Source organism: Amblyomma maculatum, chromosome 10, assembly GCF_055883805.1.
Source record: "Amblyomma maculatum isolate TAMU_Amacu chromosome 10, ASM5588380v1, whole genome shotgun sequence".
Lineage (NCBI taxonomy): Eukaryota > Metazoa > Arthropoda > Arachnida > Ixodida > Ixodidae > Amblyomma > Amblyomma maculatum.
This window is the reverse complement of record NC_139353.1, coordinates 3054536-3080031: the sequence shown is the minus strand read 5'-3', so window position 1 is coordinate 3080031 and position 25496 is coordinate 3054536. Positions and strand designations below refer to the sequence as shown.

Sequence of the window (25496 nt, the reverse complement as noted above, 5' to 3'; positions counted from 1 at the left end):
ACATTTATATGTATACATATCGCTGCGTTCCAGAAGCTCTCATTTACAAAGCCGTCGAAGTAGTGGAACAAAACTTACTTTTGCCTCACTAGCCACCAAGCCATTAAATGATCATGAGAAGAGACCAGCACACACCAACCACCTTCACTTTCCAGCAGACCTCCAGCCGCCAAAATCTTGTGACTGGATCCCGCTGCGCACCCAAAAGCCCGCTACAATCTCCAAGAGTCCTCCACCCTCAGTAAGGCATCAGAAGCCCTCGCCAAATAGGACCGCACGCAGACGCGGAGCGAAAATGTGCGCGTGAAGCCTCGTTCAATAAAATTAAGGAAAAGCTACCAATGTGTCATAAATCTATCAATGTAGCAACTTCGCTACATACACTGCATGATCGTAGTTTATATATTAATGAAGGAGTCTGTGTGTTGTTTAAAAACGAGCTCAACTAGGCGCTGGACGGCGAGAAATGTCCTCTCGGAGGTGGGAATACGCAGAGAGAAGGGGCCGATAAGCCAGTGGACACGCAACAAAATTTCTAAAACCAAGCTAGATACCCTGATAGGAGACTTTCTCCGATTGCTGCAAGGAGAGATTAGGTTGGTACCGCGTGCGTGCGCTCTGCAATCTGCAGCTCGCGGAGCATCAAGTTCTAAGCTGTCTTGTCGGAGTACTCTCTCTCTGATAAACCCAGTCATAGAAAACCGCTCACTCGTGGAAGCCATAGAAGCTGTTTTCAGAAAGTGGGGCCTATGTACATCCCACTTGGCGACTGATCTACTTCGTCCTTCATGTGGCTAATAATAATATAATGGACCACCGTATATATAACAACTCTATATTAACGGTACTCGCCAATGGGATTATGCATAAGGAGGCATACAGATATGGTTGTAATAAAAGAGAGGGCAACGCAGCCAGCTATCGAAAGGAAAATACGTAACTTAAAGAGACAGAAAGGGATAAGAGTGAATTAAGGTGCAAAGGTAACTTACTGTTATCCTCGTTGAAATAAATCCGATGAAGTGGACATATGTGCAGTGCATGTAGTGCGAAGGTAAGATAATATATGGTTCCTCAAGGGACATATATGTGCATGGCAGTGCATGTAGTGCCAAGGTAAGATAATCTATGGTTCCGCAAGGGTAAACGAGTTGATGCCAAGGGAAGGTCAGCGCAGCAAGGGGCGGCGGAAAGGTGGGCAAAAGAGATTGTGAATTTTTTGGCAAAATATGCACCTGGCCGAGGACAGGGATAATTTGAGATGCGAAAGAAGACCTATTCCTGCAGCGGGCATAATAACGCTGCTGGTGGTTAGAGCGCTCGACTACAGTACCCAAGGATGCAGGATCGAATCCCGGACGCGGCGGTCGCATTTCGATGTGAGTGCACGTTGAAGAACCCCAGGTGGTCGAAATTTCCGGCGTCCTAAACTACGGCGTCTTCCATAGCCTTGGAACCATATCAAACATAATGGCATCGGGAAAGGAAAGGGCTGTATGGTTACCCTCGTGTCCTCTGTTCACACTTGAATCAAGCAATGATATGATGGAAAGAATGAAAGAGTGAAAAGAGAGCGAGTCGCCGTGATGGGCGGCATGGGAATATTTTTGACCCCTTATAACATGTCCTGATATCGCACTAGATGTCTTATACACGGAAAGCCGATTAAGTGCCGTTCACTTGCCGCCAAATAAAGCAAGGTTCACGACGAACGCTTCGCCACCCAGCTAGTGAAACCTCGGTCTACTCTAGTGTTATCCTCAACCCATCCGTAGAGCCTTTCGCAACACCAGAAACATGCGGGGAAACAATACGAGCGTCTAGGTCGAGGCGTAGAAAGTACGCACTTCCACATAGCACGCTAAGCCGAGAGCAAGCCACTGCAATTAGGTACCTAAAAACAAACAGATATCCAAACAGAATCCTGTACTACAAGATATGGCCAACACGATACGAAAGCGAATGTGTCTGGTGCGGAGGCATCGCTACATTATAAAACACAACATGGGGATGTGCGGCCAGCCCCATAATGCCTAAAACGGATAGCCCTAGTCCTGAGCAGTGGAAGGACCTTCCAGCCGACTCGGACGCAGCACCAACTTATGCTGGTTCAGCGAGTCAGAGCCGCTGCTGAGGCCAACGGACTCCTGGACAAAGTACTGCCGACCATTGCTCTTCCTTAACCCCCTACCCCTAACTCCCAAATTTCCCCAACAAAGTTTACCAATCAATCAATCGACGACGGACGGCCGCAGTATATACGCGAAGTTTCCGTGGACAGCAGAACAGTTAAATCAGAGCTTTTTATCAAGATTTTCTTTAGTTCGTCCAAGTTCACAAAAGGCTTGCTGATCCGACTAATGAAAACATTAGTAACGGAAGTTTAATGAGAACAAATTAAAACAAGAAAGAAGTCAGCACATATGTTGTCATGAAACGAAGTATAAAGTTTTCAAAACGCTGAAAATGTTACACGCAGTCACACGTAATACAGATGTGAAAATTTTTTAGCACATTACAACCACCTATGTTTTCCTTGTATTTCTAGCGTCGAGCCGTATTCCGAAAGCAAGAATACAAGGAAGCGGAGTCGCCAGCGAATTTCGGATATCCAGAAGAATGTTCCTGTGGTCTAACCACAGGTGTGTTACGACCTCTTACAAGTCTGCTTGCAGAGTTGTTCTTTGAGTTGTTGAATTCAGCCACCCATGTGGTTGTTGTAGTTGCTCTCCTCTAAATGGATGGCACATACCCATACAGGGGTACGTATACCATCTTTCTTTTCTTCTTCTCCATATTCTCCTTAGCCTTTTGAAACATGGCCCATACTCATATGGGGCGATCGGTCTGAGTGTAGTGGCCTATACCTGATAATTTCCACAGGCGATTCAACAAAACAAAAATGACGCCAAGCGGGAATTTTGAAAAATGTATTGATGAATAACGACAGAGTAGCGTTTAAAGTAACAATAGCAAACATAATATTTTTAACGGCATGACGCGCAAACATTACGCATCGGTCCTTGAGATAACGTCGTCCCGTCTTGAACAGTAATCTCACAGATAAACTGTTTACGCCATTTAGCAACTACAACATCCCTGCGCTTTTCCAATATTACGCAGGACATTAAATAATACAGGTGCGTGCGCGTCACATTTCAAGTCATGTACTATATATAAACATTCAAACTGCTAGGAACACAGAGAGTTGTTATTCCACTTTAACTCCCACCTTCCTCCATTCCCTTACGGCGCGGTTCAGGTGTCCACAGAAACAAGTATGACAGATACTGCGCCTTTCCCTTCCTGTGATCCAACTATTATTAAATCAAGTTCAACTTGTCCCATCATTATCATCATAATTATCCCTCATCATCAGGATCAGGACTATCATCTACGACAATTGTAAGCATGAACGTCCATGTCTGGAACCAAAATTATCGCCCTACTCTTTGTCTTCGCCAATATTTCAGCGTGAGTGTAGTGCATCGACAGCGTTTATCCCGTTTCAATTGGTCGGAGTAACCCAGGTTTCACAATCAAGCTGTTCACGACTCAAATTGTGCTCGCTTTCTCAGTAACTCTTCTTCCTTATCGACGTTATTTTCCTCGCCTAGCACAGTGTTAACAGCTGTCCTCTTCACATATATGTGGAAAACACGCTACAAGCATCAGATGCGCAGAACAGACAAGAAGCACGAGTGTCCTGCATGATGTTCCAGGTACCGAAATTGAGACTAATAAGAACAACAAGAAGTAGGTATAGGTATCAGCCATTAAATTATGCTAATGGTACGTGAGGCGTTACATACGAGTGCTCTAAAGGTAACGTTTCGAAGATAATCTGAAGGATGACGAACTATATGTATTTAAGGTGCTAGGAAATCCCTCTTAGATCCTTTTCTACATTAATATCCTTGCTCTTTTTTCGTATGCCCTGCTATATAAGAATTATATAAACTATGCTATAAAAAATTAAGTGTCATTTCTGTTATGATTCTGTAAGTGCTAAAGAGGTGAAAACATTGGGTTCGAAGGACGTATCGCTATAGAGCTGAAATAGGAAATAGGTTTGGTTTGTGGGGCTTAACATGAGGCATAATAGATGTGACATCATATTATCAGGAGCTCAGCATGCCCATTACCCGGCCTTTCGAGGAGCCCAGATGTTAGTATACGCGAGCGAGTGCATGCAAGCAGTGAAATGCGGACATCGTTAAATATGTCCAGAGACTCGTGGATTGCAAAGTATTCGTGAAAACGACCACGTTGTATGACACTGCTGCATTTTATCTTTATTCAAGAATTACTGACAGAACCTAAGGTGGGTAAGTGAGGCTGATTAGAAAAAAAAAATTTAGCATTGCAATTTTTTGCGAATTAAAGTACTTTTTTAGTGCAAATTAATGTCGGTGACCAATATTTGTTATTATCACTTGGTATTCCTGCTTGATGCTAATTAGTTTCCATGGGTGCAATTAAATACTAAAATGTATGAAGCATTAACTAATAAGTTCGATTAATTCTTAGTATATATGCTTCGTGTTAATTTCTACCTGGTTAATTCTGTTAAGATTACCGTTAACTATTCCTGTCTCTAAATATCGCTATCCTACATATTTGTACATCCAAGTTGGCTGTCATTGTTCTATCGGCCTACAATTGGTAATGACGCCACTTGCGACCATGTTTTGTGACCATATTTATGGGTGACGCCGTGTTTGCGCGACAGACATGTAATTATTTTACGCTAGAAGCGAATTGAGTGATTATGAATGAAGTACAGAGCTTTCTACTAATAAATTCTGCTCCATGTGATTTCTGGAGGGGTGGTCGGGCCTACCTCTAGGTCATTAAGAAACATTGTTGGTCGTACGCTAAGCCTCTCTCTGCTACTCTCCCTTCCTTCAATCTTTATCTCTCGTCTCTATTATCAACGAAGAAGGCGTAGTGCCCCTTTCGTTTGTAATGGTGTTTACGCAGCAAAACAAATCTATAGATATCATCGGCATCATCAACGTGGTATTATGAGTAGGAAATAATGATGACGTGGTGGTGGTGACAGTCGTTAACTGCATCTGTGCGTTACCACATATGTATAGGGACAGCAGAGCCCCACATCTTTCTGCTCGGCTGAAACGCGCGTGAGGACATGCATCATCGGCCACGGCCCCTTTCTTTCATAGGAAAGAAACAAAAGGTCACAGGAGCCTCCTCTGCTTCTAGTTCGCTACGCAAGCGTTTGAGCAAAGCCCAATCAAGTTAATATCATCGGTGAAACAGAGCAGAAAGTTATACGTACAAATCAGACGGAAAGACAGAACTGGCAGCTGCGCGGGTCACTGAATGTAAATTTTTATTGTACATACATGACTGGGTTATCTGCATAGCCCCGGCCAGGGCAATCGGATATTAACATTTAAAAAAAATCACCGCTTCACAAGGTCATCACACTGAAGAGCTGCAGTACACTAGTTCAGTTCAGGCGTTCAGTCGTGTCCGACTCTTCGTGACCCTATGGACCATGTCACGCCACGCTTTCCGGTCTCTCACTATCTTCCTAACATCACATAACTTCATCTACAGTGCCTCGAGGATGCCATCTAACATCAATGTTCAATCTGTCCATTTCTCGCTTGACGACATCCAGTTTACCTTGCGTCATAGATATTACATTCCATGTTGCTATGTGATATATCTCCTTGCAACATCGGATTTTCCGGTCGCTTCCCGACACATCCACAACTGAGCGTCCTTTTTGGCTTTAGCCCAGCCGCTTCATTCGTCCTGGAGCTACTAGGAATCGCCCTTTGTTCATCCCCAGTAACATGTGGGACGCCTTCCAACCTGGGGGGCTCATCTTCCGGCGCCATATCGATAATGGTATTGTGACTGGCCATAGGGTTTTCTTGGCAGGAAATACTGGAGTGGGTTGCCATTTCCTTCTCCAGTGAATCACATTTTGTCAGAACTCTCTGCCGTGACCTGTCTATCTTGGGTGGCCCTACACAGCAGAGCTCACGACTTCATCGAGTTTCGCAAGCCCCTCCGCCAACCTATGTTATAATAGGACTTCGTTTTACTAATACGGTGTGCCAGTTAATGCAAATTACTCAATCCCACTGGATATATTATTTCTCCCACTCGTTATGTCGGCTTTCTACCACTGCAAATTATAACTGGACTAGAGTTGAGCCAAGTGGAAGTTTAAGTAGCTTCCGTAAATTCTGCCGAGTAGTTAAACGTTTGAGCAATTTTTAAGGCCCATTCATGCCAAATAAAATTCTGCTGTAATTTATCAGGCTCCAGAGAGAAGCTCATCCGCTGCCGCTCCTGTTAGATCCAGGTGTATAGGAAGTTCCAAGAGGATACAGTTTTGCTAGACAAACACAGACGCTCGCACGCCACCGGACGTGCGGGCTACGAAGTCGTGCGTTTGACTGCAAGGATTGGTTGTGCGCGGAGAAACCGGATCCTACTCAGCGTCTACTTTCTTTCCTACTTTCTTTCTTTTTGTCTTGCTTGCTGCATTGATAAGTCGCGAAGGTCGTGATACAGACGCCTTGAGTGTTGGGTCTGTCGTTTTTTCTTATGTTTCTTTCCTTGCTGTTTAGCCCATTAGTTTCGTCACTGACTGCGTCACATCCTTCTCTCCTTCCTCCTCCTCTTTTGGTGTTCTGGCTTGAGGCGCCCCCCTTGCACCTTCTGTGCTCGTCTTGGCGTCGTTGGGGGCGCCGAACGACCGACGATTTCCAGCCGGCTCATTCGCCGCTCGCAAGGGTAGCAGAGAGAGCATCAACTCCGAGGAAGCTTCGTCGTCGGCAATCGGGCCAGCCCGGGCAGTTTCGAAAGATGGCGACAGGGTTACGAGCATTCGCCTCCGTGTTTTTACTGATCTTCCTGGCTTCAATGATCTCGCAAAGGTATGTACATTCACCCAGTTTGTCACTGTTTAATGCCGAAAACATTGCGGGGGCAAACAGCTGTGTTGAAAGAGGACGTTTCAGGGCCTTCCGCATTCGCCGGGTGGGAGCTGAAAAGTCATGTTTAAGCGCTGTAATTGGCTTCCTTGTCGTTTCAAGTGTAATAAGACAACCCTCTATGAAGTATTCCGTTAAGCCCTTCACTTACGTTAGGCAAATAGCTAAGACCGGAGAGTTATTTGTGTCAATATTTGACCTGAACTAAGCGGCCGCCCGCTTGATCTGAAGGCTTTCTGTATCCGCTTCCTGTGTCTGTTGTTGCGCGCCAACTGCCCCGCACCTTTCTTTGTCTGGATCATCCCTGATGCACTGGCATAACAGATTTTCCCCGGTGTTATCAGAGAGTGAGAAAGGAGATAAGGCTGCCTGCCTTGCCCCGGCAGCAGCGTCCCGTCCAATTCTAACGCTTAAATTTACGTCATTCTCATTACCTGATAGCTATAAAGAAAACAAATTCGGCTGCCTGAACGTCGGTCCCTACGATGCCTTTCAGTGGCCACTACGACAGAACCGCTATTGTCTGTGGCTGTAAACAACAGGGCACCCCCGCGAAACCATGCTTATTGCTCTTATTTATGTTGAATAAAAAGAGTATTTAATAAGAAATTTCCGTGGACAGGGTAACATTCACCTACACCCTTGAACATTTTATCCCACTCACTTGAATAATCAAACCCACAAGCGATGCTATGTAGCTACTGCAGGTGTTTCTAAGACTATATTTCAATAGAAAGCGACGTCTTGTTTTTCGCACGGCTCGAGTGTCGAAGGTGTCCCACGAATTTTCCAAAAAGAAGACGTATAACTTGCTGCAGATTTCGTCGAGCTGAGCTGTGCACATTGGTCAATTTTTGTTATCTGCTACGCACGCAACCACAGCTGGGCACAAAATTCACAGCGAGGCCCTTCGAGGCCCAGAGGAAATCCGGCCAACCACACTCGGTCACACTCGCCATCTCGGGGCGGTCCCGGGTCAGCTCCAGACGCCTCCAGGGCAGACCGCAGGAGGCGGCCAGACCGACCGCGCACTCCTGTCGGTTCCCCAAATGCTACCTACGATTACTTCATCCTCAGCCAGCAGTGGAGCCCAGGCATATGCGCCGCCGAGCAGCAGGTAAACATACGTGGTGGCTGCTGCGGTGGGGACGTTTAGTTCGTCTAATAGCATTGTGCAAGACACAATGGAACATGCAGAAGCAAGTGAGGCCGAAATGTTCAAAATGAATCTTAGAAAGCTTGCACAATCAGTTCATTTCTTAGAAAAGTGCACCAATTTTTATTTTGGTGTCGACACTTGGAGAGAGATTGATTAGGCGAGGTAGGACGACTATCACATCCAACCGGAAAGTGAATTGCCAGCATCGATGATCACTACGGTAAGCGCGACCTCGCCATATATCACTTGGCCGCTCTCGTTCGGAACCAGAACAGAATTCATGATTTAGAGTTTGGCTACAGCGATTAAGGCACAGTTATAGGCTTATTGATGATTCACGGTACGGTGTATCTGGTCTGCCTATTTACCTAAAAAAAGAGGATCTAACTCATATATCCTGAAATAGAATGCGCGCTCGTTTCACAGAAGGCCCAGACTGATAGCAAGGCAAGGCCTTACTATCAGTCTATTTGCTACCGAGAAATTTGTCTATTTGCGACCGCACCGCTATTTGTTACCGAGAAATGTAAAGAATCCATTGGAAAGAAATGGAAAGAAGGCGAATAAGTTAGGTAATAAAACACGTGAATTGAGCAGCGTAAAGAGGGGAATTGAGCAAGCAAAGGAGATAACAAACGTAGCTTCACCAGAAAAGAAAATTGGCCTGACAATCTGCATGATCTGCACAGAGTGAAATTCATGGCCCTTGTTACGTTCAGTGAAAAAAAAAAATTACGTTTACCATTATGCTCCTGCCACCGGGATGCATTTAGGGTCACAATGTTTTCCTTCGCTTTTAGAATACGTCAACAGGATTACGAGTGTGGAAAGTGTTAAATATTTTCGCAACAGTAATGACTGTATAAGCTTAGTGGATTTCCAATATATTGGACACACACAAAAAAAGAACATGAAATAATAAAGTAAATTTGTCGGCAGTTTAAATCCTTACTTATCCGCGTTCTTTCTATTATGAAATTTTATTTAAACCATGTGCCCTCAAAGCTGGACAGAATGGCAGAAACATGGCATTGTTTTCCGGCAAATGCATAGACGTTCTATCACTGAATACCTCCTTGCTGCTGCTTGTTTTCCGGAATATTTTTTCGGATATATATAATTTCATCAATGCGATGTAGATGATGCAACAGGTGTCCCGCATATTGGGCAACTGTGGGTTTTATAAGGATTACCGCGTTTGCATAAGAGTGACCGTTGAAATCGTCGTTGAAATATATTGGACGAATGACCCATAACGCGGTCTCAAGAAGAAGCACAGTTAGCCGTCCCTACTGCTTTCATCTTTCTGTTTTAACTTTGTTAGGTCCAGTCTACGTATCCATGTCTTCCTCTGCCTAACGCGTGTCAGTTGTTTGTTTACACGCGCCAGCCTTAAACTTCGGGAAGGATATAGGAATATATGTAAGACAATTGGCTCATTATTACGGTTGAAGTTTCACTATTGAGCCTAATGTGCGATAAAATATCTTGACTTTATATGTACTCTCCCTACCAGTGCGTCGCCACAAGTAAGAAAAACTACTGGACCATCCACGGCTTGTGGTAAGTGGAAACCTGCATGGTTTGCGAAACTCTGCTCGCTTTGGTGTCAATAGGCTCAATCATTCGCTCCTTTCGGGTCGCGCTGCATGTCGCCAGCGCGAAGTACGCAGTTGGAACAACTCTTTCCCTCCTTCTGGTGTTGCTCCGAGCCGCACGTGAACGTTGCTGCAATCCCTTAAGTGCGATTGAAGAGAAGACGTCACTGAATGCTGGGAAAGTCTGCCAGCTTGTCTATAGAATGATACGCAAGGTTCTGATGCTACGTTTTGTTGCGTAAAAGTTTTTCTCGTCAAAAATGCTCTGGCAATGGCACATCGGTGAGAAATTCGTAGCATGCACATATATATATATATATATATATATATATATATATATATATATATATATATTCCTTGACAAAGGCCGAACCCCGGCGGAAACGTCGGATTAAAGTGTTTTTTTTTTCACCGTGTGTCACCTACTTCAAGTTTATGACCTACCGGACCCATTCGAGCTATATATATATATACATACATACATACATACATACATACATACATACATACATACATACATACATACATACATACATACATACATACATACATACATACATACATACATACATACATACATACATACATACATACATACATACATACATACATACATACATACATACATACATACATACATACATACATACATACATACATACATACATACATACATACATACATACATACATACATACATACATACATACATACATACATACATACATACATACATACATACATACATACATACATACATACATACATACATACATACATACATACATACATACATACATACATACATACATACATACATACATACATACATACATACATTGCTTATAGTTCAAATGTGTACGCGTGTCGCTCACTTCCTGTCATCTACTGCACTTATCTGTGTCAGGTTTTATTTCCTGCTTCAATATTGCTCAACGTGCTGATTCCAAACTTGCGGATGCGCCCCCAGGTGGCCAGTGCAAAGTTTGTTAATCACCGAGTACACATGTAAAAAGACATCGTTTTACGCTTCAATCAATGCTTTTGGAGCAAGATCGAAGCAAACTAAAACCGAATAAATGCATTATTCGGGTAAAGCTGAAGCAATTTCGGGGGAAGCGCAGGACCCGTCGAATCATGGTAAGGAGCGAACCCATTATTCAGCGCAATGAAATGGCTACATATTCAATAAAAATGCAGACCAACATCCTGTGTCAAATATTGCACAAACTCTGAGTTAAGGTGTCAAATATTGCACAAACTCTGAGTTAAGATTGGATTTGCAAGAACGCTGAACCATTACAAAATAGCAGTGCAGAAAGCCAATCGTGCACGTTTCTGAGACGTGCTATCCACGCTTTGCACTTAAAACTACGATCTCCGTTCAACTTTGGGAAACCGATGTCTTACACATGTGAATCTGTGAGTGAGGGTGCTCTGTGCCGATTCAGCGCGATATCGAACTTAGGAAGATCGTTCGCACATAGCGAGTGACAGTACATATTGAGAAGCGTCCTATCTGTCTTAAATGTCGCCACTGCTGGTTCACTTTGCAGATTGGACCTTGTACACTGGCGCTCGCCGAATGAAGACAAAAATAACCATACATATGTAGGCATGGTTTCCGATCGCACCGACTTTTCAAACACAGTTATACTTTTCAATTTAATTAATGTATGATTTCCCATCACACCAACTTTTAAACGACACTTTTAAACTTTTCAATTTTATTATCCTAATGAAGCAACTATATTGATCCAGGCTATAATCATACTTTTTTTTCACAGGCCTTCGGGTGATTACAGTTCCCCGAGCTTCTGCGTGGATGAGCAGTTCAACGGCAGAGTTCTTGACGTGAGTGGCTGAACATGTGACTCAGATTAGGCACCATATACTTCAACGAGGGAATAACTACAATGATAACGTTCCTCAATAGGGGCTCACAAAATTGACGCCATGGCTTTGCCTAGAACTACACTCGGGCAGGCGCATGCGCAGAGTACGGCTCATTGATAACTAAGTTTAGATATAATGCTTTTCTGAATTCCTTGACGAAAACTTGAAAAACATACCGCTGGGTAAATGCATGATTAAATTGCTGACATTTATTTTCTTTTGAGTAGGAGAAGCAATTTTTGCATTTATTATCAAGATATCTTAAACGTTCCGGCCTGTGAGGGGCGGGCGAGTCTGTTTCGTTATGCTTAGAAACATGATATGTATTGCTGCTACAAGGCTGAACTTATTCTTCATCTAGCCCTTTTCATCTTGAACCATTAAACAGCGTCGTTAGAGCGCTTTTCAGCCAGTCCTTAAAGCACAAAATATGATTTCAATTTTCACTTACCAGATGTGTGTATGCCTCGGTTACGTCGCCCTCTTACAGCCCATCAAGAGAGACCTAAACAAGTACTGGCCTTCACTGACAAGCCCAGAAGCAAGATACTTTGCATTCTGGTAAGCCGATTGCTCGTTCTGTGCAAGTCGTAACGGACAGGAGACCTTTATTTTCGCTCATGTGAGGTTCTCACATTTATAGACACAGAAAAAGAAATAACAACCGGAGGGGATACTTAAGCCCCTCCTTCAAATGGTGTGAATAATACGAGAGAGTGAATGGCTCCCGTCTGAGGTTTGCCTTGCGGTTCCTCTGGCGGCTCCTTGTTCACGCACACCCGCCCTTCCCCGACATCAACATTTCTACGCTCTTAATCACTACTCTTTTGATCGTTACTCTCACTGATCATGCATTTCTAAGCTAACCATCATCATCATCATCATCATCAGCCTGACTATACCCACTGCAGGGCGAAGGCCTCTTCCATATTTCTCCAATTAACCCGGTTCTGTGCTAGCTGCATCCACTTGACCCCTGCGAACTTCTTAACCTCATCCGCCCGCCTAACTTTCTGCAGCCCTCTGATATACGCTTTCCTTCCCTTGGAATCCAGTTTGTTACCCTAAGCGACATCGGTTATCCTCTCTTCGCAATACATGTCCTACCCATGACCATTTCTTCTTGATTTCAACTAGAATCTCAGTAACTCGAGTTATTCCTCTGACCCACTCTGACCCACTCTGCACGCTTCCTATCTCTTATTGTTACCCCTACCATTTTTCGTTCCATAGCCTTCTGCATTGTCCTCAACTTAAGTAGAACCCTCTTGGTTAGCCTCCACGTTTCAGTCCCATAGCTGAGTACAGGTAAGATGCAACTGTCGTACACTGTCCTCTTGAGCGATACTGGTAAGCCTTTAGTCATAATCTGCGAGTGCTTGCCAAATGCGCTCCATCCCAATCTTATTGTTCTTGTTATTTCCTTTTCATGGTCCGGATCTGCGGTTACTGCCTGTCCTAAGTAGACATATTCGCCTACTATTTCTTGCATATTGATTTTCAAGCCTACCTTTCTACTTTTCCTGTCTAGGTCATCAATCATTATTTGCAGTTCATCCCCCGAGTTACTTAGTAAGGCAATGTCATCAGTAAATCGCAGATTACTCAGGTGTTCTCCATCTACCATTATCCCTAACTGCTCCCATTCCAAGTCTCTGAATACTTCCTCAAAGCAAGCTGTGAATAGTACTGGGGAGATTGTGTCTCCTTGCCTAACACCTTTCCTTATGGGAATTTTGTTACTTCTTTATGCAGAACTATGGTTGCTGTGCAGCCACAATATATATCTTCCAGCACTTTCACGTACGGCTCGTCTACCCCGTGATTTCGCAATGCCTGCATCACCGCCGAGGTTTCAATTGAGTCAAATGCTTTTTCGTAATCAATTAATGCTATGTATAAGGGCTGGTTATATTCCGAGCATTTTTCTATCACCTGATTGATGGTATGGATATGATCGATAGTAGAGTACCGTTTCCGAAACCCGCTTGATCCTTTGCTTGATTGCAGTCTAAGGTTGTCCTGATTCTATTAGCGATTACCTTAGTAAATACCTTATACGTAACAGACAGTAAGCTGATTGGTCTGTAATTTGTAAGGTCCTTAGCGTCCCCTTTCCTATGAATGAGGATAATGTTCGCATTCTTCCATGGTTCCGGTGCCGTCGATGACACCAGGCACTGCGTATACAGGGTGGCCAGTTTTTCTAGCAGGATGTCCCCCCCGTCCTTCAACAAATCCGTAGTTATCTGATCCTCTCCAGCTGATTTCCCCCTTTTCATAGTTTCTAATGCTTTCTGGACCTCGTCCTTCGTCACTGGTGGAACGTCTGACTGTTTTTCCCTACCGTCAATCTCATTACGGTCCTGGCTACTTTGGCTACTGTAGAGATTTGTATAGAACTCCTCGGCTACTTTGACGATCTTGTCCATATTAGTGATGACGTTGCCCGCCTTGTCCCTTAACGCATACATCTGGTTTTGCCTATGCCCAACTTCTTCTTTACCGCTTTAAGGCTTCCCCCGTCCTTTACAGCATGCTCAATTTTTTCCATCTTCTACTTCCTTATATCGGCCACCTTGCGCTTATTGATTAGCCTTGATATCTCGGCCAATTCGATCTGGTCTGCTGGATTGGAAGCTTTCATACTCTGGCGTTTCTTGATCAAATCTTTCGTCTCCTTAGACAGCTTGCCGGTATCCTCCCTAACTATCCTACCGCCTACTTCTACAGCGTACTCGGTAATGATATCTCTGAAATTATTGTTCAATGCTTCTAGGGTAATGTCGCCATCCTCAGTTAGAGCTTAATACCTATTCTGTAGCGAGATCCTGAACTCTTCTGCCCTCCCCTCACCGCTAATTCATTTATGGGTTTCTTTCTTACTAACCTGTTGCGTTCCTCCTTCAGATTTTGGCTAATTTGGGACCTCACCATCCTGTGGTCACTGCATCGCACTTTCCCGATTACCTCTACATCTTGCATAATGGCGGGGGTTTAACACAGTCAATTTCATTTTTAGTCTCCCCGTTAGGACTTCTCCATGTCCATTTCCGGTTCTTTCATTTGCTGAAAAATTTATTCATGATTCTTAACTTATTATGCTCTGCAAACTCAACTAGTAACTCCCCCTGCTATTCCTAGAACCAGTACATCATGTGAAATGCCATGCGACATAGATATTCTGAATTGAAATTTAGAAGAGCAAGCTGCCGGTCTAGTTGGTGTTGCATGATGTGAAGAAGGCAGCGGAAAATGTGGAAGAGGGACAAAAGGTTGGACGCTTAGGGCGTTCGCGAGCGCTGCTACGAACAGTTTATTCATGATGCGTACAAGGGATATACGAAGGGTAAGGTTCGCATGCACGAAGAAATTGTGGAAAAGGCACAGAAGTCCATCAACAAGTTATTGAAAAACCTAATCCATAGAAGCGCACTCAGCAGAATATACATGTTCAAACGTATGATTGTTAAGCCTCATATAGAGGGTTAACAGTATCAATAAATAAACAACAAAATAAAATTTACACAACGACCAGACAACGTTCTGATAATTTAAGCCTCTAACAGAAGCCTAGCCTTAATATTGCCATTCGTACCCAGAATTGTCTTATCAAATTGTGCCCCACACGTGCTTTCACACGAAGCAAGGTACCGCACGAGGTTTACATCCTCCATATGTGCCTTCCTATTGTCGTTATTTTGCGTTGACTTCACAACATGAGTAGGATAAATCACCGCTCCAACCTAGCCATACGAACATGCGATCATGTTTGTGGACTTGGATTCATAGTTCCAGGCTTCGAGCTCCATCTCAACCTGTGCAATCTTTAGCGCATTTTATTTACTTCTGCTTCTTCACATCTGAAGTAACACCTTTTCAGTGAATGCAGATCTCGTATGCACGCCAACACCGACAGACGCGCCGCGGTGTGGCCGTCTTCTCCGCTTACGTGGGCCTTAGATAGACATTTAGATAGAGTTATTGAAAGTAAAGGCAGAGAGGTTGGCCGGAATAATTCAAATCTGACCTGCTACTCTGCACTGGGGAAGGAGAGAAGAAAGAATGTAATGATGGGTGACGATGTGGGCGAAGGCCTCTGAAATATATAGACAGGCACGGCAGCATGCTTTACAAGTGCGAATCAAGTCCTTTGCGGCACACAAAAAACGGCAAAAAGCACGCACTGCCTGGAAACCCTTCCACTTGTCCTGCCAAGCGCCCAGCAGCAGTTCCTCCGACAGAGGCCTCTTGTCCAAACGCTTCAAGGAAGCGGCTAATACACGTCTTTTGCAGGTGGACTCGCCAGAATGTTCAACTTGTGGCATCCCAGAGACTGTGGACCATATATTATTGGTGTGGGCCTTTATTAACGGGCAGCTTATGAGGTTATAAAATTCGACGAGCTTAAAGTGGATGAATGTATCATCCACTTGGGTATTTTCCTGCTAGGATTAGTAATCGTGACGTTATGCTTATTACAGAGGCTTAGGCGTTAGAACATATGCGCAGTGCGCAGAACCGGGCCGCAAAAATAACGTCATGTATAGCGGTTCTGTATTTCCAGGTAAGAAACGTTTGCCTGAAGGAGATAATCCAATACCGCTGAAGGGACAGCAAGTGATGCTTGGAGTAATAGATCAGTGCACTTCAGCACGTCTCAGAGGCAGCGGAAATGTGAAATTTCCACAACCATGATGTCGTCACAGCTCTTTCTACAATCCTTTAACGCGTGGAAGAAAAGCCTGAACTTCGTCGCCTTCCCGACTAGTGACGCTGACCCCCCCCCCCCCCCTGCCGTCAATGTTTTAAATACTGCGCTACACTTATACTCCAGCTAAAAGCTTTACACATATATGAGAGTCCTTGAATCTTGTCAAATTGACAAGGATCCTCGATAGAATAAGATGAAGAAGATGGCTACACAGTGTGAAGAACAGCACAATCTGGGCGCCGATGGCGTCGAGACGAAGATAAGCCTCTTCTCGAAACGTTGGCTTAACCCTTGTACATTTCTAATCCAGTTTTCGAGAAGCATAACAGCTTTCTAATAACTCTGTCGCGTAAATGTATTCGTCACCTTGTTAGGCATAATCTGCCTTGTTTGGAATGGACCTTTATTCATTTCAACCTTTAAACAAACAAGTCTGAAGTCAGTGACTGCTGGAAACCAAAATGTAATTGCACATATATTATACTTGAGCAATATCTGCGTCGTTTTAGAAGTAAATGCTGGAAGGAAAAACACGCATCCCTCGCTGTCACCAAACATGCAGGCGTCACCAGTGGCAGAAGCACGGGTCGTGTGCCGGCGACGTTCCTGCGCTCAACGGCCTGTTCAAATTCTTCAACTCCACACTGGCTGTCTACCACAAGTACAACATATACGAGTGAGCCAGCCTTTCTCTCCGCTTATCACTTTTCTGCTTATCAGGTCACGTTCACTACCTGATACGCAGCTGAATTCCCTTCATAACTTTTGCGGTAAACGATCTGTTAGCGCGACATTCGAATCATCAAAGCAAAAGAGCGCATACGGGCGGAGAGCTGACAACTCGCGAAATGCGATAGACCAATTACCAATGACGCTTCAACAAATGACCAGATGTGATATTCGAGCATAAAATCTCACAGGTTGGCTCTCTCATCCAATCAGAGGGCGCGCTCTACTGCATCCTTCTCCACTTCAGTTCAGCCGGCGCATGCTTCCGGTTCGTTTCTCGCTATGAGTTACTGAATAGAGTTAAGTAGCTACCTATCTGTCTCGTGATCAGCGTGGAGTGCAACGTAGGAACGAAGAGTCCGTGAATTTCAATATTCGAAATTTCAGTAGAAGTAAGCAGGGCCGAAACAAACAGAAAAGAAGAAAGCAAATTAGCCTGATTCATGTGGGTAACCGTGCAAGACAGACAGCGCGGAGACCTGTTGCTTGTCCTGCGCGTAATATTTCCGTTTGTTAACAGTGAGCCTCACTTTCTGGTCTCCAGGACTTCTAACTAAATCCATGTGTTGCCCAAACAAGATTCTTTTTCGAAGGTAGCAGTGCCCTTAAGTAATAATAAGAAGAATAAAAATACTGCCTTTATTCATCAATGAAATAAATAAAGGCGCTTTACAGTAAATGTTTTTCTATAGACTGTTCCTCAGTAGAGGTGCGCTGCTTGCCACGCACTTCCTTAATGTCAGCAGCATTGATGGTGATAATAATTTCATTCTTTTTCGCGCAGGTTTCTTTCAAACAGCCTGATCAGGCCCAGTGTGGTCAGAACGTACTCGGTAAGTAAACGGCATGAGTAGAACCTCTCGGGTAAAAAGGGAACCTGTGGGAAAATTTCTGCGAATGCGCAAAAAAAAAAAAAAAAAGCTGCAATGGTCTGCAGGACTCTGACTTTACACCTCAGAGGGACAAGCTTGGCAGCCTCCGTGGATTCTTGTCCTTTCGGTCTGTCTTCTTTGCCGCGGTGTTCAATTTTGATGCTGCGCCAAGAAATCGATCGCATAGGTGTGACTATTGCTTTGGCAGCAATATATGAGTGATAGGATAGACGCCAGCAAAAAGAGCGTAACACCGCACAAAATCAAGGTTTATAATGCGGTTTCTTGAGCTTAAAACGATCTTCAGTGAATAAATAATGACACAGTTTTCGATTTATGAACTAAGGTGGCTTTAGCGTTACTGCCATCACGAAAGCAATGCAGTGAGAAATAAAGAAAAAGTTAGACCTGCAGAGAGTGATAATGCATAGAGGTAGACGAGTGGAGCTGTAGAATATACCGCTTTGCGGCCCTCCGCTGCGAGTAGCTTTCCGTTCGAAAACGCACACACACAGACACACTATATATATATATATATATATATATTTTTTTTTTTTTTTTTTTTCATTTTTGAGGTCGAGAAGGTAGCGTGAGAGGGTTCTCGCACAGCTGCCACCCTCCCTAATGATCACGTGCTACGTGACGCTCACGGTATAACTGGATGTTCCACATCCGCCGCTAGGGATGTGGCGCTGGTGAACGCCCACAGCTTTCGGTTACAGTCAACATAAATACCCAAGAAAGCGGAAGGTTGGACAGCCGTTGATATAGCTGAGTTGGAAGAGCACTAGACGCGATATTCGGAGGTCGTGGGTTCGACTCCCACCATCGGCGCGTTGTTTTTTGTTCCGCTTTGCATTTAATATTCTTTACCCTAGAAATCATCATAAGACTGATTTTTGCCGTACCAAAGTGCTGGAAGATATATATATATATATAGTGGCTGCACAGCAACCATAGTTCTGCATAAAGAAAGTAACAAAATTCCCATAAAGAAAGGTGTTAGGCAAGGAGACACAATCTCCCCAGTACTATTCACAGCTTGCTTAGAGGAAGTATTCAGAGACTTGGAATGGGAACATTTAGGGATAATGGTAGATGGAGAATACCTCAGTAATCTGCGATTTGCTGATGACATTACCTTGCTAAGCAACTCGGGGGATGAACTGCAAGTAATGATTGGTGACCTAGACAGGAAAAGTAGAAAGGTAGGCTTGAAAATCAATATGCAGACGACTAAGGTAATGTTCAACAGCCTCGGAAAGGAACCGCAGTTTACTTTAGGTAGCGAGGTACTGGAAGTAGTAGGCGAATATGTCTACTTAGGACAGGTAGTAACCGCAGATCCGGACCATGAAAAGGAAATAACAAGAAGAATAAGATTGGGATGGAGCGCATTTGGCAAGCACTCACAGATTATGACTAGCAGCTTACCGGTATCGCTAAAGAGGAAAGTATATAACAGTTGCATCTTACCTGTACTCACCTATGGGGTTGAAACGTGGAGGCTAACCAAGAGAGCTCTACTTAAATTGAGGACAACCCAGAGGGCTATGGAACGAAAAATGGTAGGGGTAACATTAAGAGATAGGAAGCGTGCAGAGTAGGTCAGAGAAATAACTGAGGTTACCGACATTGTAGTGGAAATTAAGAAGAAGAAATGGGCATGGGCAGGACATGTAGTGCGAACAGAGGAGACTCGTAGGCTGTTGGCTCCTTCAACATAAATATATATATTGTAGGAGCGGGCTTAGCGGACCAGGCTTATAGAGACCTGCAGCTCGGGTCGCACACTAAAGCGCAGCACATTCAGCGATGGCGAGGGGTATCTACACGAGAGAAAGATGAAGGCGCAGCAAGCACGTGCCCCGTATGAAAGATGAAAGGCCATACAGCGCTCACAATATATATATATATATATATATATATATATATATATATATATATATATATATATATATATATATATATATATATATGTGTGTGTGTGTGTGTGTGTGTGTGTGTGTGTGTGTGTGTGTGTATGTATGTATGTATGTATAGTCACCGTCAAACAACCAGAGCAGCAAACGTAGGTTAATGAAGTAGGTTTAATAACAGTGACGCCACACTGGGACGCGGCAAGGCTGGCGAGAGCTCGAAGAACACTGGGCTCCCTAGCATGGCTAAGGCCAGCTAAAACGTCCGTAGTCCAGTCTGGCCGCATGACGGCGCCACACGAGTGATTAGGAATGCGGCATTACTCCCGCTCTTTGAAAGACGCCGTCCTCGGCGCTATCCTTTGGCGATCAGAGCATCGAGGAACATCGGTAGTGTCGGATGACTGGGGCGAACGAGCGGCTAACGGGCGTGGTAGGGTTTCATTCGTGCAACGTGCACCACTTCGGATGTTGGCCGTCGAGAGGAACCAACAGTTCCCTAGAACTTCATAGTTCACTTCACTGAGTTGGCGAACGACTTCATAAGGGCCAAAGTATCGACGAAGCAGCTTTTCAGATCGCCTTCTCATACGTCTTGGGCTCCACACTCAAACTCGTTCTCCGGGCTAGTAACTCGCATTTCTGAGGCGTAGATCATACCGGTGAGAGTCTTTGTCTTGCTGGCGCCGGATACGCTGTCGAGCAAGTTGGCGGGCGTCCTCGGCATGCAGAATGAATTCATCAGCACCCATGACTGCGGGATTAACACAATCAGGAAGTAGCATTGCGTCCAGCATAGTCATGGCTTCGCGGCCGTTGACTAAACAAAACGGAGTGAAGTGCGTCGTTTCTTGTGGCGCAGTGCTATATGCGAAAGCGACATAGGGAAGTATTGCGTCCCAGTTGCGATGGTCCTCGTCGACATACATTGAAATTATGTCGGCGATTGTGTTATTAAGTCGTTCGATAAATCCATTTGTTTGCGGGTGATAAGCGGTTGTTCTCTGGGGACACTTGCCACTGAGTCACATAACCTCCTCTGTAAGCGCCGAGGTGAAAGCCGTTCCCCTGTCAGTTATAACGACAGCGGGTGCACCTTAGCGAAGTACAATTCTATGCATAAAAAGGTCGCAATTTCACCAGCGTTTCCATGGGAAGAGCTTTCGTTTCACAGCATCGGCTGAGGTAATCAGTGGCGACCACAATGTACCGATTGCCGAGCGAGGGCTTCGGAAACGGGCCGAGTAAATCCATACCGACTTGTTGGAATGGGACCTTTTGGCGGATCAATAGGTTGCAGTGGTCCGGCCGGCTTAGTCGGCGGAGTCTTTCGACGTTGGCACTCCCGGCAAGTTTTGACGTATCGCTTGGCCTCTGCAGTGAGCTTGAGCCAATATTACTTTTGGCGTATGCGTGCCAGAGTTTGAGAAAAATCCAGGTGACCAGATAAAGGGTCGTCGTGGGACGCCTGCAGGACTTCGTCGCGAAAAGCCTTAGGTATGACGAGAAGATAAACAGCTTCCGTCGGCACGTAGTTCTTCAGTTCTTCTTGTATGGATGCCGTCTCGTAAACAGAACGATGACAATCTGCGCGAGAAGATTCGGGGCGGAGTCCGATTATCTCCTTCTCGATACTCAATAAGGGGCCGTAGTTCAAGGTCGTCTCTTTGTTGTTGAGCCAAATTACCCGTGGAGATAGCGCCAAGAAAAAGAGAATTCTCTTCGAACTCAGTGCTGTTGTGCTCAAGAGGCGCGCGGGACAGTCTGCATCACTGTGCTTCTTGCCTGATTTTTAGACGATGGTCACATCAAATTCTTGAAGTCGAAGACTCCAGCGTGCTAGCCACCCTGAAGGATCTTTGAGGCTCGCCAACCAACAGAGGGAGTGGTGATCGCTCACTACTCGGAAAGGCCGGCCATACAAGAAGGGGCGAAACTTTGTCACTGCCCACACAATAGCTAGACACTCCTTTTCGGTAGTGGAGTAGTTCACTTTGGACCGGGATAAGGTGCGGCTTGCATATGCGATTACGCGTTCAACACCATCCTGCCATTGTACAAGGACCGCTCCAAGGCCGGCGTTACTTGCGTCTGTGTGCAGTTCTGTTCGGCTTGCTCGTCGAAGTGACGAAGTATAGGCGCCCTCTGTAGATGAGTTCGTAGTTTCTCAAAGGACTGTTGTTGCTTTTGGCGCCAGCAGAACGGTTTGTTCTCTTTTGTGAGGCGAGTTAGAGTCTCAGCTATCCGGGAGAAGTTCTTCACAAAACGCCGATATTAGGCACAAAGACCCAGAAAACGACGTACGCTTCGCTTGTCGGTTGGAATGGAAAAAGCATCTACGGCGGCTGTATTGTCGGGGTCCGGGCTAACGCCCTTGGCACTCACAATGTGGCCAGAAACTTCAGCTCTTGAAAAGCGAGATGGCACTTTTCTGGCTTAAGGGACAGACCGGCTGAACGAATGGTTTCGAAAACGGCACGCAGGCGCCTCAGGTGTTCCTCAAAAGTTTCGGAGAAAATAACAACGTCATCCCGGTACACCAAGTAAGGCTGCCATTTCAGGTCAGAAAGCACAGTATCCATCATCCGATGGAAGGTAGCAGGAGCCGAGCATTGGCCGAAAAGGAGCACCCTGAATTCGTACAAGCAGTCTGGGGTAATAAAGGTGGTCTTCTCCCGGTCGCGTTCGTCCACCTCTATCTGCCAATCGAGCATAAATCGTAAACCGTAAATCCCTACTCCCTAGCATCGCTAAGGCCAGCTAAAACGTCGGTAATCCAGTCCGGCCGCATGACGGCGCCACACGAGTGATTAGGAATGCGGCAATATATATATATATATATATATATATATATATATATATATATATATATATATAGAGAGAGAGAGAGAGAGAGAGAGAGAGAGAGAGAGAATGTAAATGCTCTTGTAGCCTAGTTCAAGATTGAATCGTGCAGTTGGTATTATCGCCCCTTTAAATACTACCCGGCATAAGGTTTACACATTATTATACTCTCGATATACAACAGTATCTTGATCACTCTTACACATCATCTCCCATAATGTCAAGACACGGTCGTAGGTTTTGTGATCTGCACGTACGGGGGCTTTATATTGAGCCCCTGAGAGTCATCCAGTGTGCCTTCACTTATCTAGGTTTCTAAATTGTGTAAATTCCATCTGTGGTGACCGTTACAGGCTGGCGAAATTCGTAATGCCTTGTCCGACGACATTCGAGAGAAGGTCAACATTGTCTGCAATCAAAGAGTATCGGTGAGTTTCTCTTTCCTACAGTAACGGCCGGGCGCTAATCTCAAAGAGCATTGGTACTTGCGATATTTTGAATCTCATCTAATTTTTACATCAGTCGCAGTGGCCGAACAGCACTGTTTATTTTTCAGGCAAATACTCATTTGAATTCAGCTTTGCACAAGCGGTGCAAGAGTAGAGCCTTTTAACGCGTGCCGATAGTTAACGCAGATATCTCCAAGCGGTACACAAATCCAAGTAATTGGGGCTTCTTTACAGGTGTATCAAGACTCTACGCACACTTTTCTAGATTAGCTTTACCTGGCAAAAAGTAGAAGCCGAAGTACACTGACCCCCAAAGCGCGACAATGTGCTGCAGTTTTACGCGAGACTTGGTCGGCTGCGGCGATAGCATAGTGCCCTCGTGCTTGGGCCAGGGAAACTGATCTGTGCACTCTGGTACGGGCTCAAAACACAATACAGCGGCAAGGTTTCTACATAAAGATTTCAATTTTTTTTGCAATTATTTAAACATTGCGGAATAACGCGACATTGTCGAACGTGTGCAATAAAATTAACGTTCTAAAAAGAAAAGCTTACAGCTGACGCAGGGCTGTTGCACCACATTCTTTGGCAACCCTTCAATTTCTCTTCTTTCCTTTTTTACGACTTCACTTTGCAGTGCAACATATGCAAACGATATGGCACTGCCAAAACGGCTGTAAGTACAACCGAAAATTTTAGTTTCTTATCCAAGTGCTCGCTTCAGTGTGTATTTTCCAGGCGTTCAGTGCAGCGCCATATAGCTACCTTTAGGTCAGTGTTTCAGAGTCACACTTCTGGCTAAAATAACGGGTCCTTTTTCCAAGTCATAATTAGTCTCTTACATTGCAAATGTTGCAAAAAATATGGCACTTGTAAGCGGTCTGTAAGTACACGCATTCAGCGTTTCGGCACTCTGACCTGCATCAGTTAATTCGAATAGTTGGAGAATTCAAATCAGTGTCACGGATTACGGTATGTTTTGTGTAAAACTCTCCATGTTTTAGAGTTCAAAGAAGGAGATGATAACAGTTAGCATGCATCTGGTAACCATTATACAGTTCCCCTTCGTAACCCTGTGTAGCTGCGTTGTATGCCCACTTCACACTAATTATTGTCCGATTTAAATTCTTACATGGATACTTACCATTCAGGAATTTTCAAAGAGCTCCTATTCTGGCGTCATTGCCACTTAGGAACTTTGGTCAGCTCGGCCTCGCCGTCGTCGTTCACCGTCGCAGTCAACCTTATCTTTCATATCGCCTGGGCACAGAAAGATACTAGAGAAAATAAGATTGATAAGCGTTAAGTGTTCCTCGACCTCACACATTTAAAAAAGAACTTTCATGTGTCGTCCGATAGTTGATCTTAGATGTACTCCAAGTTTAAATACTCCGCCTTTGCAGGGCAGGGACGCACCGGTTCTGACCGAGATCCGCTTCTGTCTCAACAAGCAGCTGGAACCGGTCAACTGTCAAGGCAAGAATGGCGGATGCGGCCGAAGGAACTACTATCTTCCCCCACGGACGTAGAATATTCCACGTGGACATACGCAAACACCAAAGACCAAATTCAAGCCTGCCGAACAAGTAAAGCATATGACTGAGATCGAGAGAGGCGAAAAAAGACGTATGAAAGCTTTAATGAGAGGAAGATAGAGAAACATTTTTTCTCCACTTCTGGTCTAATACTATATATAGAACGAAAAGGTACAGAAGACAGAAAATGAAACTTCCGTACAATTTGCAGAATAGGACCACATGAACTCCGTTGCATCATAAACTAATGTGCTCGCATTCATCACCGTGTATACATCCCCACACATGCACCTTCATAAATGTTCCAAATACAAGGCTCGTGTTACCCAGACCTGTTTCTTTTACGGCTCGCTCCGCGTAGCGTTCGTGTTGCTCTGGTTCAAGAGGTATGACCCTAAAAGATGTGACTCAGGCCACTCATGCAAAGCCAACTTATTTAGACGGCCTGCCCGCCCCGAAGCAAAATACTGCCTCTACTCTGCCGATAGCATAAACAACGTGGGACGATAACAAATAAAAAACTTTTAAGATTTAACAACAGGAAATGTACAAACGAAGCTTGTGAGTTACCTCAATGCCCTGCAATTATAACGCAGCATTAGTCGTTCCAACTATGATTCCAACTACTCTATTTTCGCCGAATAGTGGCAATGGCGATGTTAGTCGTTCAAAAAAAGCCAAAGTGACGTACGGGTGGAGCATGTATGCACAGTGCCACGATCTTTTATGTGCTGTTAGCATTATTTTCTCAATGCTGTTCTACCCCTCACCTTTCAATAAACACTACTCGCGATTAACCGA

The 25496-nt window shown here is 44.6% G+C and overlaps 1 protein-coding gene across 1 annotated transcript; it reads left to right on the top strand.

Moving 5' to 3' along the window:
- Positions 1–6634: 6634 nt before the first annotated feature.
- On the top strand, positions 6635–25496 carry LOC146175404 (ribonuclease Oy-like). Its single transcript, XM_084581740.1, has 9 exons — positions 6635–6923; positions 7863–8097; positions 9656–9702; positions 11525–11591; positions 12124–12194; positions 16910–17023; positions 17861–17909; positions 23065–23139; positions 24564–25496. Exons 1-9 carry the CDS (start codon positions 6853–6855, stop codon positions 24687–24689), a joined length of 855 nt encoding a protein of 284 aa, XP_084437866.1. The 5' UTR covers positions 6635–6852; the 3' UTR covers positions 24690–25496.

Excerpts from the sequence above, each read along its gene's own strand:
- LOC146175404 (XM_084581740.1), top strand. The coding sequence starts at position 6,853 with ATGGCGACAGGGTTACGAGCATTCGCCTCCGTGTTTTTACTGATCTTC. Across the intron at positions 8,098-9,655 it reads TATGCGCCGCCGAGCAGCAG|TGCGTCGCCACAAGTAAGAA; the intron begins GTAAACATACGT and ends TCTCCCTACCAG. Across the intron at positions 9,703-11,524 it reads TGGACCATCCACGGCTTGTG|GCCTTCGGGTGATTACAGTT; the intron begins GTAAGTGGAAAC and ends TTTTTTTCACAG.